The following is a 15,123-nucleotide window of genomic DNA, read 5'->3' on the forward strand; positions in this document are numbered from 1 at the left end:
TTCCCATTAATAAAAAAACTGTTTTGCTTCAACTGAAACCCTCACCCATGTTTTGATTTTCTTCATTCTTTTCTTTCCTTTACATGTTAGCAAGCACGAAGTATTTTTCTTAATATAAATATTTAACTCAAACATAATACATTCATTCAAGTTTAATAACACTACTCTTTTAACCAAAATAATAATAATAATAACACTACTCTTTCATCCATTATTAATCATTAATCACGTTAATGACATTTTAAGGAAAAAAATTTGTAAACAAGCTAACCTCTATTTACAATCTAAAAACGAAGAGCAAGTGAAAGTGTGAGACTAGCGCACCATCCACAAGAGATTAATTAGTATTAGAATCATTTCCCAAATACAATTCCAAAACACAAGTTCATTATATAAACACCTAATCCATAGAGACCAAAACAGAAACAACAGAACATTTCGTTTCGTAGTTGAGCCAACAGCCAACTAAGTGTTTTTACCAATTGCATGCAGACTTTCACATCCAAAACATGAAAAGTAATAAAATGGAGGTCCTTTTGAGGTTCAGAATAGCACCATTAAAGGGAGGTCAGATGTGAACCCGAATATAAAATGGTAATCCTCACTTCTGCAGAAACCAGCTGCCGCTTATGGAAATGGATACATGAGACATCCGAGATGCATGCTATTGAGGGCGACCGGATCCATATGGTGGCAATGAGCCCGTAGGTTGTCGGGAGCTGTGACTTGGAAATTGCATTGCAGGGGCCATTTGTGGAGGCATAGTTCCAGGTGGAACATACATATTATTGTGCATCTGCATTGGCATAGACTGTGCTGGTGCTCCCCACCCAGCCTGGGATTGAGGTGTCAGGGACTGTGAAGAAATTGGAGTATACTGAGACCCATTGTATTGCTGAGCAGGACCCACCAAAGGACCAGGTTGTTGCCCTAAAATTGAGGGCTGTGTGTTCACAACAGGTGTAGTGGGAATGGTGTAGTCTCTACTTCTATCATTATTGACCTGTAATTACACAAAATGGTCCTTGAAATTAAAGTTCAATTGAAGTTATAATATAAGTGCAATTCTTTCAAGAGACAAATAGGTTCCAACCAGCAGCAACCATAAAAAATGATTTTACAGTCTACGATAAATGTAGTCCCAGCATAAAAAAGAAAATATAATACTGAACAGCAAATCATAATTTTATTTTATGAGACCGGTATAATGTATTTTTTGTAATTATAGTACTCGAGATTCCATAAGAAAGCTGCGAGTGACAGAGATATATGATAATGAGGGGATTCCTGTTGATCTATTTTTTGTAATTATAGTACTCGAGATTCCATAAGAAAGCTGCGAGTGACAGAGATATATGATAATGAGGGGATTCCTGTTGATCTTCAGTTGAAGGATTTTCAGTGATCATCTCAGAAAGGAAAGCCAAACTCCAAAACTAGATTCTTAAGTTTTGGGTATATATGACTAAGTATATCCATGAACAAAGAGAATTGGCTTTGTTTGCTCATATAAGTATAACAACTGGACCGTTGTTTTACTTTTATCATATTGGTTTAAGAGTTAAGACATCTCCAAATCATATGCTCTTTCAAGCATTTATAGTAAGATCAACCCTCACTCTAGATAGGATTGTTTACCTTTATACTAAGATCTGTGTGACGTGAATATGAGATGTGAAGCTTGCAAAAGCCTCCATCGTAAATGCAGTGTCCTTCCAAGGCTTCCTTAGCCACAATAGCTGTCTGAGTATCTGCAAGCCCATGGCATATCACTATCTCAGTTCTCAAGCTTATAATGATAGTATAAAACAAAACAAGGCCGTTAAAAAGCTTTCTACTATTGATAAAGTCAAAATCCCCCATGTTTTACTCACTGGGTCACTGACATAAAAATGCATGCATATTGCACTTGAATCATCATTATTATACCAATCAAATATAATCATATTCCCTACTGAGGAGATTCCCAGCAAGAAACAGACACATACTCCTTAAGAGAACAATCATATCTACAGAATCTAAAGGGAAGTTCAAAAGAACAAGAAGATGCAGCTAGAAGTATCTTTCTTCAATATTTCTATACAGAATCAATAAATCAATCTCAGCAATGGACATTTGTGCAGTAAAACTTGCCATTTTCCTCACCAATTTGTAAGTTGAAACCATAAATGCTTGATTTTCATAGAATCAGGCTACATAGACGCACATGTAATGTTTAAAACTGAGAGACATGGAAAACAATTGATACCCACCCAGTTTGCACAAATACCATTCGGAAGTACAAACATAATATATCTAACTATCCAAGCAATGATGAGGAAATTTTTTCAAAGAACCTAACCTGGATATTGAATCAGAGCCTGTAAACCACCATTCTTATCAAACATTGCAATCTTTTGGATAGGTCCAAAAGCAGAGAATACCTACAGAGAGGCACAAAAGAAAGAAAAAAGAAGGCAGGATATTATTAACTAAACAGTATTGTTAATCAATAAAGAAAAAATGGGCTGTGAAGATTAAAGTACCATATGTTAATCAATAAAGAAAAAATGGGCTGTGAAGATTAAAGTACCATATGTAAGACATCCAATGTTACAGCATATTGCATGTTCTCAATAGATGCAAGGAGAACATTACTCTCAGTCTCCAGTTTTTTACCATCCAAACCAACCATGACCTGCAAAAATTATAAATGAATTTTTAAACAGGGGAAAAAAACTCGATAAGCAAATCAGCATGCAAAGGAAACCCGTGACAGTAAGGCATAAACCTAAATGATGTGCATGATGCCATGAAGTAAGCATTCAAGTTAAAACAAGCAATTTAGAAGGCTTGAATGTACAAACAAGCAGGTAACAATAGATGTCATGCTGATACTTAACACATAGATCTTAATAGTCAAAATATTACCTGTCCGTTTCCATCCATGGCTGATTGAGCAACAGGAAGATAAGGATTTGTATAGTCTCTGGAGCAAGAAAAAGTAACCAATCGAAAAAATCATATCATTGGACGAAATAGGGATAAAAGGTTATATGAAGGGTGAGATATAGAACCAATATACAAAACAAGGAATAAACCAAAAACCAACAGGATAAGGAAAGAATATACTATAGCCTATAGGCACATAAAATAAAAAGTTCTGCCAAAACTTGGTTTCGAATAAGCAAGACATACAAAAGAAATAAGCAATACCTGCTTCTGTGGCTTTGAAACTTAACAGTTAAATCTGAATGTCCAGAATATGTGATCCTGAGTGTACATGGTCCTACATGCTCAGGGAGCAGATAGCTGATACCAGGGTGAAATTAAGGATCAATGATCAGAAATAACAAAAATTGAGAAATAAAATGAAATTATTAATGTTCCAATCACAACCAATTTGCATTTTGCAGTCTGATTCAAACTTAGCACTTTATAATTCATTTATTCAAGAAGATCCGGTTGACATTATGTAGCTTATAATATTTGCTATATTCAACGATCCATAGAATTGCTATCAAGTGCAAAAAACAATGTTTATAAAGTCCATATTAAGTTAATTGTAAAAACTCAAAGAACTGAAGAAGTGTGAATGTACAAAAGTACGCAACAGTAAATCTGTTGGTAGTTGACCCATATGAGAACATATGCACCACACTAGACCATCATATGATCCACAGCAGTAAACTAAAAACATTGTAAAACATAATATAATTGTTAAAGTCTATAAACTCCATCTTAAGTTAAATGTAAAAACTCAAAGAACTGCGGAAGAGTGAATATACAACAGCAAATCCGCTGACAGTTAACCCATCTAAGAACGTATGTAGTATGAACCACACTAGACCATCATATGATCCACAGCAGTAAACTAAAAACATTGTCAAACAATATAAATATATAATTGTTACCTGGGTATGTTTCTTCCATCCAAAGCATCCTTTGCAGCTGTGGCAGTCTCTGCATCAGAGAATTGCACCAGTGCCTACACAGTTTTATATAGAATAAGGTTGTGCTCATTAGATTAAATAAGGGAATAAAAAACAAGGGATGATTATCACTAAACCTGGAATCCTGCTGTCTTCTCAAATGTTGTAATCTTATGCACAAATCCAAAGGCCGAAAAGACCTGCATGAGTAAACAATATACTTTCAAGATGATATTTACTAAGATAAATCTGTAGCACAAAATGAACAGTGTCTTGTGCCTTCTAAAGTTGTATACAATAGAAAAGTGGGAGCACTAACAAGTCTAAAATTTCAGAATATATCTCTTGGAATGCTAATAGAAAAATGCTCTTGTTGAATACATTAGCGTCAGAGGAACTAAAATATTATAACTTGTAAGCACTGAGCAAGATTAAAAGTCAATAAACTATCAAAACAATAGCAACAGTTTTCTCTTTAACTGCAAAAATTGGGGGGGGGGGGGGGGGGTATAGTTTATCCAACTGATGTAATCCAAATCACAGTTTTCTTAGATGAATAACTGCCAAGAATATATATCTGTATTCTCTAATAATACTTATAAGAATTTGAAGGTAATGGTATCATTCACTTCAATGCTTGATTAGTTGATACAAAGTTTTAAACAAAGGATTTGCGAGTAAATGACCTCCTCAACTATAAATTATGCGAAAACTCAGCATTCCATTGCCAAGGTTAGAAGGGAACTTAGCCTACTATTATCTGATAAGACTTTAAAAATATCTAAAACAGCCAAACAATAGTTGGAACACCAAAAAAAACTGCATAGCACAGAATTTGGTGACTAAATCTAGGTAAAAGTAAAATGCAGATGATGAGTCAATAAAGCACGGATGCAAAAATGAAAAAAGAATGGTAACATCCTAAACTACAAGAATGGCAGGAGTTTAGGGAGAGAATAGGGAAGAAAGAGGTAGTGTTAAGGAAAGGAGAAAAGGAGACAAACACACAAGCGCTATTTCTCCCAAAGCACTAAGCTGCCATTGAAGATATTGCCTTGACATGGGCCTGCTGATTCATTTACATACATGTCAACAACTTTTCCATAGCCTGACAAAGAAAAACCTAATAACAAAACTAAGTGACCAGCATCCTCACCATAACAGTGTTAGCATATAACTAATATACACATGCAACTGCTTACCAAGTGCAAAACATCAATGCTAACAAGGCGTGCATCTGTACCCTCAATCGTTACTAAGAGTACATTCCCAGGAACATCAGCAGCAGTTTTGTTATTCACGATTTCTTGCCTATTTGAATATTGCAGATACACAGTTTTCCCTCGTACTTGCGCAGGCTCCGATGATGAGGCATAGTAGGATATCATCGCAATAGCTTGATTCAAATCTGCCTGGAGATCATGGAAGCAAATAGCATATATGAATGACTTGTAACTAACAATCAGTACAGAGACAAAAGGAAAACTAAATCCACTCACAAATTCGATAAAAGCTTGATTTCGATTAGCTCCAACATTGCATTTGGTGTTGACAACTTTACCAAACGGCTTTCCAAGTTCAATAAGTTCCTCCTCTGTGCATTCCCATGGCAAGTTTCTCAAATGAAGCACCTTCGACGGTGGCTGAGTGTATCGGAACTGTGGCTGAGTAGACACCGATGCCATTTCAGACAATAAACCTAAAACAATAACCATTTAACAATTAGGTATCCCACAAAGCAACATAAGCATATTACTGCATAACTGTATTTCTCAAAACAATTTCCAACAACTGGATATTCATTTACTCATAATTCAACTAACATGTTTCATAAAGACCCAACAACCAAACCTTAATCATTCCACAACTAGGGTAACAGGGTTGACATTTTCAGATGCCATTATGCAATAACATTAAAAAAAACTAAACAAAAGGGGAAAACAACACCATTTTAGGGGTAACAACAAAGTGCAAATGCAATTGAAACCTAATCCGAATCAAAGGAGGTAGCTCAGAAGAAATCGCTAATGGAATTGAAACTATTTGATGTTCGTGATGCTGTTGGTTTTCGAGATCGACGTGAATCAAAAAGCAGAAGAACACAGAAAGTGTTGGGGAAAATTCACTACCTGAGAGAATTGAGAGGAGGAAGAGGAGGAGAAGAGGTCTGTGATTTTTTGAGGAATTAGGGTTTTCGAGAAAAGGGGGAAAAAAGATGAGATGAGATTAGCCTTCTCCGTTATCAACTTCGCGTTTATCGTTTGTTGGCGCCGCGTGGGGTTAGATGAGATGACAATTTTGTGTTTACAAAAATTATTATTATTATGATATTAAATTCCCCTCGGCGGCGTGTTTGGCGGCTCCTTGCGTCTGATGTCATTGCATCGCTTTGCCTTGACGCCATAGTCTAGCTTAGCTTGTAACAAAAGATATATTACGGTGCGCTCGGAAGGTATGGGTAGAAGTATGTCAGGCTTGTCAGGGGCTTGCAACCTGACCGGACTTGTTTATTGAAAAGATCAGGCTTCGACATTTTAGAAAAACTTGATTATGTAAAAAGGTTGCGCTGAAACTGTAAAAAAGTCTATTTGACTTGATATGTCAGTCTATTTGCATAATATTATTTTTATTAATAATATAAATTTATGGAAATGCAGTGATATATACAAAGGCCTATTAGGTTGCAGTTTATTAGCCCGCTCACATACTGAGTATTGAACTCTTTATGAAGGCATTATCGGTTAAATAAGCTTTTAAGCAGACTAGTAGGTCAGGTCAAACCGTCGTAAAGGCCAAGTCCGGCTTTAGAGTGTGGCATATGACAGGCCACATGTCAGGTTTAGGTCGCGAAATTAGAACACAGGCTAAACTTGGGCCGCGAAAAGTCTGGCCTGACTTATTTTCATTTGTACCTAAAGGGATTATAATAACTTTTTTTAACAGTCAACATACGAATTCATTAATTAGGAATAAAAGTTGGTACATATGTAGTGAGGAAAGACACTAAATCCTTCGGATATTCCTCAATCCCAACATATTGGTTAAGGGATAAGGCTTTCCGAGCAAGATAGTCAGCTATCGCGTTACACCTGCGCTTACCATGGACAAACCTACATAAAGTAAAATTCATGGAAATAAATAAACTATCTTAAACCATGGAAGCTAGATAAGAAGGGTTATTCAACTTGGAACTCCACGCACAATGGAGAACCTGTAAATCGTTCTAAAAAATCACACTTTTAAAGCCTAGTTCCCATGCTAATCTGATTGCCCACCGAAAACAACAAGCTTCTGCCAGCACAGGGTTTGAAGCGTCCTCCCAGAAATTCAACACCGTAGCCAGGGACGGAACCAGAAAAAATCGTTTAAGGGGGCGAAAATTTAACACATGCTAAATAGAAATTACAATATCTAACTTATACTATTAGCATTCCTGTAAAATTAACGCGATAGCCAACACTTGACCCCCACAATTCCGAGCCATGAATCCAAAACCCACTCCTTGCCCCATCTTGAGCGAAGCATCAAAATTTACCTTGATAACTCCCTATCCTGGCGACTGTCCATCGAAGGGACTATTATAATGTATAAGTAAATAAATGGTATTACAATTTTTCTTTATTATAAGAATAAAATATACCATCAAGGCACATTTTCTTAAAAATAAAAATAAAAATAAAAATAGGTAAACTGCATTTGGGTAAATAACGTAAGTAAACATTTATTACAATAAGCGCTTATCATAAGCTAGTTTGATAAACTTATCAAAATAAGTTGGAAATAGGTTAAGGATGAGCATAAAGTCTTATTAATATGAATAACTTACAAAAATTAGCTCAAAAACAACCAAGTATGTCATTAGTTATTTGCATAACTTCTCAAATTCTTGCTTAGAGTTTATGTTATAAGGTAAACTCAAATAAATTCTTTCAAACCAGGTTTTAATGTTGTAGGTAGCACTAAAAATTTGTTCCCAATATATTAACTTTTCAAAATTATTTTTAACAAACTTTTTTTAATTAATTTATTTTCATTGATACATGGAGAGAGAGAGAGAGTCAAATGTTTTATTTTTCAAAAATTTAATGCAGTACAAACTTTTTTATTCTTAAAAAAGAACCAAATTGTTAATGACTTGAGGTAGTATAATTTTAAGGTAAGATTTTTACTATAATGACCTCAAATCGAACACACAGAAAGAGAAAAAAATCCACGAGTCCTTAACCAAACGGGGGATACTATATGCAGTCCAAAAAATCAATGAGGTCTTGGCTTTCGTCGCACTTTCCGAGTTTAATGAAGCCCTTCTTATGAAAATAGGCTGGGGTTTAATTCATCATCCTAACTCTTTGTGGGTTCGTGCGCTGCGAGGAAAATATGGGTGCGAGAATGATATTTTACCAGTGGTTAAACGCTGCAGTAGAGAATCCCTTGTCTGGCGTGGGATTCGCCATACCTGGGACAAAGTAATTTCAGGCTGTAGCTGGCAAGTGGGGGACGGCTCCACCATTAAGTTTTGGAAAGATTCTTGGATTTTATCTGGGCATATCCTTCTGAATCTGGCAATACATCAGGTCCCCCACAACGAGCAAGACCTTCTTCTCTCTCACTTCTATGAAGAGGGGAAAGGATGGCATAACAATCTATTTGATCACCTGCTTCCCTAGGCCACGGTCCAGGAGATTATATCCTTCCATGAGGTGCGAGCGGGCAACGGTAAGGATGAAGTTATGTGGTCAGGCACAGCTTCTAGTGCATTCTCCACTAAATCTGCATTTGAAATGATAACCAGCACTCAGCCCAATCGAGCCGTGGAGGATTTTTGGAAGAGAATTTGGCGCATCAAAGGGCCCCAACGAATAAGAGTTTTCTTATGGAAGCTTTGCAATAAAGGGATCCTCACGAATGTTATTCGTCAACGGAGACACATGAGCTCCAATGATCTATGTTTGTTATGTCATTCCGCTTCGAGACCTGTGTCCACCTGTTTCGTGATTGTCGTGAGGCCTCGTCATTCTTGCGCTCTGTTATTCCTGGGAATCTATCAAATGCCTTTTTTGCGACTGGCTGGGAATCATGGGTTTCTAGAAATATCAGTGGGGAAGCTTGAGGTGGCACGAGTGTTGATTGGCCCCGTTTCTTTACTTCAACGTTATATGCTATGTGGCGCATGCGAAACGACAAGGTGTTCAACCAGACTCCGCATTCCTCAGCGCGTGTATGGTCCCTGATTAAGTCCTTGGGCATGGAGAAGCTCGCTACTTTACCTCCCAGTTCTCCTCTGTTATCTCATTCCACGGGTAATCAAGCAGGAGTCTTTGACTGCAATATTGCCAGTACCTCAAACTCAGGTTGGTCCACTCTGGATGCAGGTTGGCATGAAATCAATATGGATGGAGCGCTTAGCAATAATCTTCAAGCTGGTTGTGGAGGAGCTATTCGAGATGCAACGGGCTCGTGGGTGAAGGGTTTTAGCCGTAACTTGGGCACTCTGTCATCAGCAAATGTGTTCCTTACTGAGTTAATAGCGGTGAAGATAGTGGTTGAGCTTGCTATGAATATGGAGTTTCCCAATGTGATTATAGAGTCCGACTCTATGGAGGTAATCAACGTATTGCTTACTCCTGATGGCAGTTCACATCGATACGAGCAGCTAGTTCTTGACATCCTGCACATGCAGAGCGACCATGGGTCCCTTCTGTTCCAGCACACCCCGAGGGCTTATAACTCCCTAGCGGATTACTTGGCGAAAGTTGGCTTGGAGCTCCAATATGGCTGTCACTACTTTGACTCTCCCTTTGGAGAATGCCACTATATTTTGCAACAGGATAGCATTCCTGTCGTTAGCTCCCTTGTAGGCCTTAGCTAGTTTCTTTCGTTTTCGGGGCTTGTTGTCCCCTCATTGTAACCAAAAAAAAAGAAAGAGAAAAAATAGTACGCACAGAAACTAGTAATGTGTAGAATGGAAATGAATCAAAAATTTTGAAATAAATAAATAAGGGCTAAAGCTATATATTTTCAAAGAGTTATGATTCATTCACACTACTATTATGTTTCTCCTCTTTTTATCAAATAAGGGATAAAGCTATATTTTTAAAGAGTTATGATTCATCAATATTATATTTCTCCACTCTTTATCTATCTCTTTTTTTTCTTTTTCAATCATATCATTAATCACATTTCTTATTTTCTCTTTGTCCTTCTTATCTTTCTTCTTTCAACACCTCATCTCCAATTTAATTTTTGAGAGGTGTGAATGAAACTTAGTCCCTTTCTAAAAGCATATTTAGTTAAAATGTTAGACTTGGACAATTTAGGAAGTCTTCTAAACACAACAAACTGACCTAGTTGACTAAATATAATTAATATAAATATATTTATAATTTCTATTTGTTATATTAGATTTTTATTATAATACCTTGAAACTATTGACTTAATGCATGATTTAATTTAAATTCATTCTAATGATAATTTTTTGTTTTAAACTTTTGAATGGCCTAAGTGAAACATCCTTTTAGGGCTAAAATTGACATTTACTTAACTTCATTATTTGTCCTAACTTGAGAAATGCTTGTTCATATACCTCACCATTAATGATGAGGCAGTAAGTTTAGCCCCAATCCGTGACGCATAAGAGATGCGATAACTTATATACTTCGGCATACGATAACTTATATACTTCATCAATAAAGTGCTAAAAGGAATAAAGGTAATGGATCGAAAGTGAAAAAACTATGGTTTAATTTCACCGCGGTTGCCATAGCTAGAAGACTAAGGCACTATTTTTAGTCTCATCCACAATCTGAACCAATCTCTCAAAACAAATTGTGTTGCGCAAATTGGACCTACCATAAGTAACTTGGGCGATAAAACATTCAAAATACGACTTGTCCTTCGAGCCAAGGCACGCAATCAAAGCGCTAGTACTTGTTAGCCTCATACTAGAGAAAATAGGAAGCAAACCACCTTCCAACAAAGACACCTCTTCCAACAAAAAATGTAATGGGGGATGAAATCGTATTGAAAAATGAGAAATGACTTAGGTCCTTTGAACAAAATCTGAATACAAGGCATGCAACATCGAGTTGCATATCGCTAAATATCTCGGAGCCAGCTCGACTGGATGCAGTGATCCACTGATCCCCAACACCTTATATATCACAAGTAAAATGTGACTACCAAGCGAAGGAAGGTCAAAATGAAATTTGGCTATTTTCAAAAGGTGGATAATAATAAAGCTAACAACATATTTTGCCTAGCTAGCACAAAAAAACCAAGCAATATATGATCAGTCTACTACATTCCAAAAAGTTTTTCCTACATCGAGTGTCGACAAGACCGACCTCGTGATGTAATTTAGTTACCATGAACAATTTATGGCGTACTCTTCTCCAGACCAGTATGGAGAACAAAATTCAGGCAACTCAAGAAGCATATCCCGGTACATTAATACATGAGGACGTCTAAAAAATACCACTATCCCTAAAAAGCTTACGTTTTGACCAAAGCACATGAAAAAAGTTGTGGACAATATCTCAAAGGTAGATCACTCACACGTGAAATCTTACACGTCGGCTATTATTAACACTTGGGACGACGCAACACACCATGCTAACACACAATTATTAATTTAGTATATCTAAAAATGCACTTTAAAGTGCAATATCCATTATTCAAAATTAGGTTTTAGAACTTCATTCTCACCTCAATTTCAATCCATCGAGAGAGGGATTGAAGATAAGAGAGAAATGGAAAAGAAATAGGGAAAAAATAAATGAAAGAGAAAATAAGTTTGAAATGATAATTAAATAAGACTATCTCATCCTTAGGGGCAAATGGCTATAATCATGGTAAGAGTTAGTTAAGGAGAGGAAGGTTCATGGATCAATTCCTGAAGAGTGTTTTATCTTTCCGTTGTAAAAAAAAAAAAAAACTATAACCACATAGTAAAAAAATCTCTTCACACTCCAAATCCACCAATGCCTAGAGAAAAAAAAAGTAGAAGGGAGAGAAACTAAAGATGTAATGTGAGATGTGATAGAAAAGAAAGAGATGAAATAAAAAAATATATGAAAATGAAGTGAAAGAGTAGGTGGGTGCGAGTGTATAAAACTAAATCAGAAACAACCCTTCTGTCAATACTTATTTTAACAAACTTTTGAGGAGACTAGAGATGAGTGTCATTAGAAACTATAGTATGTCTACTTCAATTGAAACTTGAATCTCAGTTTACTATCAATTTATTGTTAAATTATTTTTAATAATTAATGTGGCCCATGTAACTTATAGAACTAACTTTATGAAAAGATCCTCAATGTGATGGTCATTAGGATATTAAAGCAATTAAAGTTAGTTGGGGTTTCAAAATTCAATTTTGAATTCCCTCTCCTCTTCCTTCAGAAAATTAAAAGATGAGTGAGTGGTTACAATAGCCAACCTACAATAAAGGGTTTACTGAGCAGTTTTCAAAGTAACGTATTCTGCTTCTCTCATCCATTAGAGAAGAACAAAAGGTGGAAGGCAAAGAGGAGAGAAAAAGATTAAAAGAGCATAAGGACTTCTTCATAGATTCTGGGATGAATTCAGGTTAGTCATCTCCTCCCTTAAAGTTAGTGAGAATCATATAAATTAAAGATCCTGACTTAGGTTTTCTGTATGTTGAAAACCCTAGGTAGATGAAATTTTCTAACATTTGTAGTCCGAGGAAGTGTCTATAAATTAAATCTGTATGTATACTAAGAACTCAGAAAAAAAAAAAGCCCCCGGAAAAATGTAATAGATCAAAAAGGAAAACAGGAGCACCAAAGAAGATGACAATTAGCAGTAATCATTGGCCACCAAGAAGGACATCCTTATAAGGAGTAGGTAGAGGGGGAAGCTTGGGTGAAGCAACTTTGGTATCTTCAGCTTGATGATGATGGCTTATCGGTTGATGTTCCAAAATCAGAGGAACATGTCCTTCCCTCGCACTCACCAGTCTCTCTTGTGCTCCACCTCGCAGTTTCTCCAACCTCATTCCATTCATTTGTTGCATCTTGAACACTTTTATCAAGTTTGTCAATCCACCAATGAAAAACATCAAGCTTCCAAAGATGCTTAGCCAGATCCAAGTCCAACCCTGAATCAATAATCAAACGCAAATTAGTACCCATAATAACAAGAGAAACATTACTCGTGTATATAAGACCGAAATCCTCTGTTCCTAAATTGGTGTGCCCTTTCCCGTCTAGCCAGTCAATTAAATTGTGTCATGTAACTTAAAAACAACATGAATATGACAGTTATAATTTGTGGGGAGAATGAGACACCAAATGGATGCAAAGTATCTTAATCCAATAGATTAGAGTACTTACTAGCAAGTGTATGCCATGGTGGATCACTCTAGATTGCTCGTGATAATTGAGAACTGCACCAAGCATGAATGTCAAACTCCCCATCAAAAAAGGGATATACACGCATTGCTGCAGGATTTGAACATGACCATCCGCTCTCTCATAAATTTGGCATGAATTGTGGATCGACCCTATCACCCACAATACAGGACCAGCAACCAGCATGTTCACGGCATGCTTTTCCAACTTGAAGTGATCATATCCTTTCTCTTTCTGCATGTTTTACAACATATATCATTTTGAGATTAACCAAAAGCAAAAATGAATCAATTTATCTTTTCTCAATTCTAAAATTCAGTCTTACTTTTGAGATTAGAATTTTGAGATTAACCTATTGAGTCTTACTTTAGAGTTTAGAATTGTAAGTAATTTTCGAAGAGTTGCTAGGCCAAGTGCTAAAGGAGACTTGACCTCAAATAAAAATGCAAGCAGCGGTGGAGGCAAGGGGGGCACACAACTCCATGCCCCCGGTTTTTCAATTTTTGTTTCAATACATGTGATACATGTGTATTTGAGCAGTATGAACCACTATAGACACCCTCGCATTTATTTGGCTCTCCTAGTCTCAAATTCCTGCCTCCACCCTCTCTAAGGATGTAACTTTCGATCCAGTTTTAACCATGACAACCATACTTGGGTAAATAGATCAAACATCTAGAGAAACAAAAGCATATATGCATCAACATCTAAAATATCTCTAATTGCACAATCTTCCATTATTAACTATCCTAGCAAGTGCAAAGACACACATGAACTACATTTAAAATGGGGTAATAGCCCCTAAAAGAGAAATTATCTTTACCTTTTGTACTAATTTTCTAATCAGTGAGTAATAGATATATACCACCAATCTCTAACAATGTTCTAACTAATAACTGACTTAGTGAAACTAACTACTAATTAACTAATCAGCTGCTAACTAATTGATTCATCACAAATAGCTTCCTTCCTCTCTTCTCCCATTTGGACTGTCTATATACATGAATGAATCACTTTCTCTCTTTGTTCAGGTGTTAAAAATGGACAAACATAAGTGTATAATATATACCTGAATAAAAAGAAACATAACTCCGAGAAGTTCAATAAGCGTTCCGATCATCTGAACCACCGGAACAGCGAACTCCACAAAAGTGAGCTGAAGGTCGAAATCCATCAACTGTAACTGGAAATCAATCCCAGCGAGATGTGCAAAGAGGTCATGGAGATTAACAAGGAAAAAAATAGCCAAACCAATGATAAGAAGCACAAGGCCCGAACGGGCTTCGGAAGAAAACTGAGCCACAAAACCAGAACAGAGGACAACGGAGGCAATAAGATAGAGCCCGGCGTTTATGTACTCGTAGCGGTTCCTGGCGAGGCCCGGGCCGTAAGCCCGAAAGTCCCTCGCCGATGCTAGCTTCACCATCTGTTAGAAGACACGAATAAGGAGCGGCTCTAAGCTTCTAAGCGAAGAGAAGGGAATCAATGAGTATTGTTTGATTTGTTGTTGCTGCAAGTTGAATAGTAGTGGATTGCTGGTGTGGATCTTCTGGTGCAGTAGACAAGAGGGTAAGTGATGATGAGTTTGGGTTTGGCTATACGTGGCTACGTGCATGCAGTTGTGTTAATTGGTGTGTAGTCTGAGCTCTTGACGCGTGGTGTCATGGAGAATAAACTGCCGATGCTGCTGGTCAATGGAGAGCCTTGTCAACTTCACACTTATTTTTCTCTTTGATCTGTTTCATTTTCTACGTACTTTTCTTTTCTCGTTGCTTTGATAAATGACGGTGTTTCTTGTTTAAATACAAATGACTCAATAGTAAATTTGAAATTAGGTTCAC

The 15,123-nt window shown here is 36.7% G+C and overlaps 2 protein-coding genes across 5 annotated transcripts; both read right to left on the reverse strand.

The window, feature by feature from the left end:
- Positions 1-302: 302 nt before the first annotated feature.
- LOC130742935 (polypyrimidine tract-binding protein homolog 2) lies at positions 303-6,197 on the reverse strand. Of its 4 annotated transcripts, XM_057595043.1 has the most exons (11): positions 6,041-6,197; positions 5,411-5,610; positions 5,114-5,323; positions 4,049-4,111; positions 3,894-3,967; positions 3,196-3,291; positions 2,911-2,968; positions 2,573-2,677; positions 2,342-2,423; positions 1,639-1,751; positions 303-1,003 (listed from the first exon to the last, which is right to left on the reverse strand). In XM_057595043.1, the coding sequence occupies exons 2-11, from the start codon at positions 5,594-5,596 to the stop codon at positions 665-667; spliced, it is 1,326 nt and encodes a 441-aa protein (XP_057451026.1). In that variant the 5' UTR covers positions 5,597-5,610; positions 6,041-6,197; the 3' UTR covers positions 303-664. The 4 variants fall into 4 exon arrangements, with proteins under 4 accessions (XP_057451026.1, XP_057451040.1, XP_057451034.1 ...); XM_057595057.1 differs by lacking the exons at positions 5,411-5,610; positions 6,041-6,197 and adding an exon at positions 4,920-4,977 and having other exon boundaries at positions 5,114-5,287; XM_057595051.1 differs by lacking the exons at positions 5,411-5,610; positions 6,041-6,197 and adding an exon at positions 4,920-4,980 and having other exon boundaries at positions 5,114-5,287.
- Positions 6,198-12,675: 6,478 nt separating this feature from the next.
- Positions 12,676-14,708, reverse strand: LOC130742962 (uncharacterized). The gene is made up of 3 exons (XM_057595074.1): positions 14,352-14,708; positions 13,265-13,516; positions 12,676-13,029 (listed from the first exon to the last, which is right to left on the reverse strand). The coding sequence occupies exons 1-3, from the start codon at positions 14,706-14,708 to the stop codon at positions 12,739-12,741; spliced, it is 900 nt and encodes a 299-aa protein (XP_057451057.1). The 3' UTR covers positions 12,676-12,738.
- Between the last annotated feature and the right edge of the window lie 415 nt (positions 14,709-15,123).

Source organism: Lotus japonicus, chromosome 1 (genome assembly GCF_012489685.1).
Source record: "Lotus japonicus ecotype B-129 chromosome 1, LjGifu_v1.2".
In the NCBI taxonomy this organism is placed as follows: Eukaryota; Viridiplantae; Streptophyta; class Magnoliopsida; order Fabales; family Fabaceae; genus Lotus; species Lotus japonicus.